Source organism: Sphaeroforma arctica (genome assembly GCF_001186125.1).
Source record: "Sphaeroforma arctica JP610 unplaced genomic scaffold supercont1.2337, whole genome shotgun sequence".
NCBI classification, from domain to species: Eukaryota; class Ichthyosporea; order Ichthyophonida; genus Sphaeroforma; species Sphaeroforma arctica.
In genome coordinates this window covers 1-6,250 of record NW_014038221.1, presented here as the reverse complement: position 1 = coordinate 6,250, position 6,250 = coordinate 1, and the positions used below count along the sequence as shown (strand labels likewise).

General features: G+C 39.4%; 1 protein-coding gene across 1 annotated transcript; it reads right to left on the bottom strand.

Moving 5' to 3' along the window:
• Positions 1-576: 576 nt before the first annotated feature.
• On the bottom strand, positions 577-5,993 carry SARC_12483 (hypothetical protein; the record flags this gene model as incomplete). The annotated part of the gene is made up of 7 exons (XM_014293409.1): positions 5,818-5,993; positions 4,848-4,955; positions 3,899-4,030; positions 3,192-3,270; positions 2,799-2,914; positions 1,816-2,187; positions 577-795 (listed from the first exon to the last, which is right to left on the bottom strand). Coding segments are annotated over exons 1-7 (1,116 nt in total), but the record flags the coding sequence as incomplete, so codon positions are not given.
• Positions 5,994-6,250: the final 257 nt, after the last annotated feature.

Genomic DNA, 6,250 nt, shown 5'->3' with positions numbered 1-6,250 from the left:
TATATACATATATATATATATATAAGCACTGACCAATGCGTGTACACGCCCACATATCATGCACTGTCTACCACACCCTTATAGCACTAAGTAAATATATTTTGGACTCATTTGGGTGCACACACATGTGCCCTGGACACCTGTCACAGCCACACTTCTCTCCACGAAACTTACATGCAGCTGTGTCAAAGCCTCAGGCGCAATTGGATCAGGTGTATGTATAAGGATACCTACTCAACAGATAGTTTGTGAATGGTATACATACATTCAACCTGACTAATCGAGATACAGAGACAGGCTTCCACATATACTTTATGACACGCATACATGCAATGAGGCTAGATCATTTGGGGCGAGTCTAAGTATGTGTGCAGGGGGGTGTCTTCTGCGAGACATAGATATATACATTCATTCATACATACATACATACATACATACACACATACATACATACATACAAACATACATACACACATACATGTATACATAAGGACATACACACACATACATACATTCATCGTGACTCATACTGATACACAAACAAGCACTTCCACATACACTGCACCCGCCACTTACATGCAACAGAGTCGGATCCTTTGGCGCAAGTCTGACCAAGTACGTGTGTAAGGGGACGTTCTCGGCGAATCGCTCGTACAGGATGGTGACAAACTCAGTGTTGTCACTTCTAATCGCTGCATGCAGAGGCCCGTGTTTGGGTACTGCTACACCACTCTCGTTGTAGTCCAATAAGTAGTCGAACACCAACTCATAGCACATCAGACGCTGCTTGGCATTCTGGGGAGTAGTGGGTGTGGACGTAGTATGGGTATGTGGACGTTTAAGAGGGTAAGGATATGTATGTGCATGTGTACAGTTTAGAAGGTGAGGAGATATATGTGTATGTACATATTTAAGACCGTATGGACATGATATGTGTATGTAATAATGTGTATGTACACTTTTAAGACGATACGGATATAATATGTGTACGTACACAGTTAATTCAGTAGGTACAAATATATAATGTATATGCATCGCGATAGCAATACACACCATTTGGTTCTCTGACTCTCGTTCTAACAGAAGAGGTATGCGTTTGTGTGTACGTCTGTAATCACGTACACAGATGCGTAAGCCATCACAACACCGGCCATACTACACACACTACAACCTTTGCAACACAAAGCCATACCATCCATTCTACTTTATGCATACTACATATCCGTAGCACATTATACACATTATATAAAACACACTATGCAACACGAAGCCATACCATCCATTCTACTTTATGGTTACTACATATCTGTAGCACACTATACAAATTGTATAACACACACTATGCAACACAAAGCCCTACCATCCATTCTACTTTGTGTATACTACATATCTGTAGCACATTATACACACTATATAACACACACTATGCAACACAAAGCCATACCATCCATTCTACTTTATGTATACTACATATCTGTAGCACATTATACATATTATATAAAACACACTATGCAACACGAAGCCATACCATCCATTCTACTTTATGGTTACTACATATCTGTAGCACATTATACACTATGCACACAAAGCCATACAACCCATTCTACATATCTGTAGCACATTATATAACACATACTATGCCACATAAAGCCATACCACCCATTCTACTTTATGTATACTATATATCTGTAACACATTATATAACACACACAATGCAACACAAAGCCATGCCACCCATTCTACATTATGTATACTGCATATCTGCAACACATTATATAACACACACTATGCCACAAAAATCTATACAACACACACCTCATCTGTGTCCGCAGAACGCAAAGGCCGCCAGCGCCTAACGCCCGAGCGACCACTCGCACCGCCGCTCATGGCATCTGCAGGTCTCTTGCGCAAGCCAACACGCTCATGTGCTGTATCTACCCCAGATATGTGTGTGTGTGCGTGTGTGTGTGCGTGTGTGTGGGGGTGTGTGTGCCTACTGTGGGTGTGGGGGTGGGTGTTCAAGCGGTGACGCATTTCGTTCTCGATGTCTTCGGGTGTGCGGATGCGCAGTTTGTAGGCCACACGCAGGCACGTCTCCACAATGTCTGTAGATAGGTCTATACGGTGTCGCACCCGTATGAGATCTAGTTTCTCGCATAGCTTGGTCAGCGTGTTTAAATCCATGTTCTAAAAAAAAAAGATCATTTGAGAGGGATATGTGAGGAATTAAATTCTAAAAATAGAATAGGTAGCGACGTTTTAGACGGAACTGGATGACTCGCAAAACATTATATGTATATATTTATATATATATATATACATATATATATATATATATTATACGTACACAGACAAACTCAGACACACAGACACACAGACACACACACACACACACACACACAACAAAAGTAATAGACAAACACAGACACACACAAATAGACAAAACACACACACACAAATAGACAAACATAGACACACACACTGACCCAGACACAGACACAGACACACACATATATATGTATATATATACATTTATACATACATATATATTAATATATATATATGTACGCACACACATACATATATATATATATATATATTATGCATATGTACACGATTAGTATTATAAAATGACCATAATATCATGATGTACACCGTGAGGAACACATAATAACTACACATACATTGCTCCACACATACTGCAACACATACAACACACCCTATATTGAGTACCCATGCATAAATAAAGTATATACAAACACAACTATACACCGATACATACACACCCATGTACATACATCGCTCTCTAAGAATGTTTCAATGATGCGCATGACCGTCTTTCGCACGCGGTTGTTGGGACTGAGTTCGTGGTCAGCCACAGGCATGTCTAGCAGTTGCTGTAGGTTGAGATACACTGCAGGGGAGCACACGCGAAGATGAGGTCAGTGTTGTATGGTGGCATTTTATGGTGCACGGAGGGTTGTGAAGACTCAGGCACAGACTCAAACACGCGCCAATATATATATATATATATATATCGGCATAATACGCATAACAGGTAATACTTATAAAACGTTGCAATGAAAAAGAACTGATGCATATAAACGCATCACACATAGAGCATAAAACAGGCAACACGCAGACACACACCACAACACTTGCTACACAACAATCTATAAATAGAACCCCACCTTCTAAGGTGACACTATCGGAAGTGTCGAAGAAGGATCCACATGATCTTAGCAGATCATTGCGCATGGCGGTCTTTGTCTGTGTGAGTGTGCATGGGGTTGTTAACTTGATGTTCAGATAGGCGCATCGTCAGTTTTAGTGTGTTAGGGTTTTAAGGTTTTAGGGGTTTCGGGGTTAAAAACAGTGTGAGTGTGACATAACATCAGAGATATATATGTTGGACTCGGGGATATACTAAACATACCTAGCGTAAATGTCTTTAATATTGATCCAGCTGCGGATAGTGCAATGTAATTATGTTGGATATTAGTATAGTGATGTTGAATCAAACGTTACTATGTCGGATACTGTTATAGTTGTGTTGTATGAACTGAAATTATGTCGGATATTTCTATAGTAGTGTTTAATGAAATGAAACTAGATAAATTTCAAAGGAACCCTGTCAAAAACATCAAAGCTTGAACCCTAAGACATAAGTATATATTATATAAACACACACACACATACACACAGGTATATATATATATCACACACATACACACACACGCACACACATACACACACGCACAAACGCACACACACACACACACACACGCGCCCAAACACACACACGCACATACACAGGTATATATATATATATATATATATATATATAAATATATATATACACATATACATAAGCATATACCTACATATATGGACACACCTCCATATCTGCATTCAACAGGCACGTGTATGTGATCTCCAGTGTCAGTCGGCGCACGAGTTCGAATGCAGTATTGTCCGACAGCACATGAGTCAATGTTAGCCGTTGCATATCGCGCATGCATTCTACAAACTGTTACAACGAAGGAGACACACGCAATTGAGGTATGGTTGTATGAGTTATAAACAATTACAAAGAAGGAGACACACGCAATTGAGGTATGGTTGTATGAGTTAAAAACAATTACAATGAAGGAGACACACGCATGAGTTATAAACAATTACAATGAAGGAGACACACGCAATTGAGGTATGATTGTTTGAGTTAAAAACAAATACAATGAAGGAGACGCACGCAATTGAGGTATGGTTGTATGAGTTATAAACAAATACAATGAAGGAGACACATGCAATTGAGGTATGGTTGTATGAGTTATAAACAAATACAATGAAGGCGACACATGCAATTGAGGTATGGTTGTATGAGTTATAAACAATTACAATGAAGGAGACACACGCAATTTAGGTATGGTTGTATGAGTTATAAACAATTACTATGAAGGAGACACACGCAATTGAGGTATGGTTGTATGAGTTATAAACGTTCACTTATGTATTGCTTGTGGGGATAATAGAATAATAGAAACGAGACGATCCCAGACTAGTGGCACGGACAGGTGCAATACATATGAAGAGATAAGGAGTATATTCAAATAAGACGCACATGTATAAGTTCTGTATGCGTATACATGACTGGGTATCATCACATTTAAGTCTTAAACATACGTAAACGGATAATAGTGAGTGTATATCAACTATGTATAGGTAAGTAGATTTTAATACGTATAATTACAAAGCACATGTCTTCTACCTGTATATGAACGCGTTTAAGTGCAGCACCTATACCTGTATACCAATGCGTTTAAACACCACGTGTTGGGATGGTTTACCTGAGAGTCGTTGAAGTTGTGGAAGCTTGATCGGTTAACATTGAAGATGAGAATGTCCGACAGATGCATAAACTGCAAGCTTAGAGCCACAACAGCGCTGAGATTGTGCTGCCGAGTGGAGGTACGGGAGTTGTGCGTGTGAGGAATGTGATCTGGGTGTTATATGTCCACGTGTATCTTTGGAAACCTTGGTAATCTGAACCAGGTAGAGTGGATATGGAGAGATGCAACGCAGATTCCCGAAGGCCTATGACTAAAAATGGGTGAAACACTCTCTGTGGGAACAGACGTGTGTACATTTAAAGCGTACTTATTACAAAAAAAGAAGAAAAAAACCGGAGCACGGAATGCCGATATGAATACACCAGTATATATGAGTAGACCGTAGATCCTAAACTCTGAACCCTAAGATACTATCCGAACATTCCCTCGCGAACACTACGAAGCCTAGGTTTATTAAGAATACTGATGCAGACGTATATTACCAACTGAATCTATGGGTTAAAAATTAGTGACACAAAACGTTTATGACATACAATACCAAGTGTTATAGGAACAACTGACACAAAACGTTTATGACAAACAGTATCCAGTGTTATATGAACAACTGACACCTTAGTGTATTATACAACGTGTCTAGATTTGCACCGCTTAGCCATTGTCCCATACGCTCATACAAACAAAGACCACAACCACAGACACATCACAGCACAAGCACTGTGTGTGTACACGGTTGTTGACAATCTTGGTGTATGAGTGCCGAGGACCGGCACTGATGGTGAAGTGTTTAGTACACAAACGTACGTATGAGCATACTTTACCTACAGGTAGACGACATTCATGTTATACAGTGCACATATAACACCTTCAGCAGATATATATAGATATATATATATATATACATACATACATATATATATATATATATATGTATAAAACTACAGATGCATACAAATAACAGACAACACACCTTTGCCTCCAAGGCTTCATCGCCGTATCGTTGCCACATGACTGTGTGGCTGTTGAGGAAAGCACTCAACCGCTGCAGCTTAGAGACCATCAACTTGAGCTCCGAGTCGTTTAGAGACTGCAGCACGCATTCATCCTGGTCCACGGTCGAGCGCACCCGGAATAAACCAAGTTCCTATCGTATGATGTTGTATACGAATGTATGTGTGAGTATACGAGATTAGCCAGATTCCCACACAGTGTGTACCTTTTGCATGTGCATATACAGAAAAATATTAACAGGGACTCAGTTCGTGCCCGGTATGTACAGGTATGCGTATGGGTATACACAGATCAATACAAACTCGGATTCATATAAGACGCCTGGTTACGATTCGTTCATTTATAGTATATATATATATATATATATATATATATATATATATATATATTAA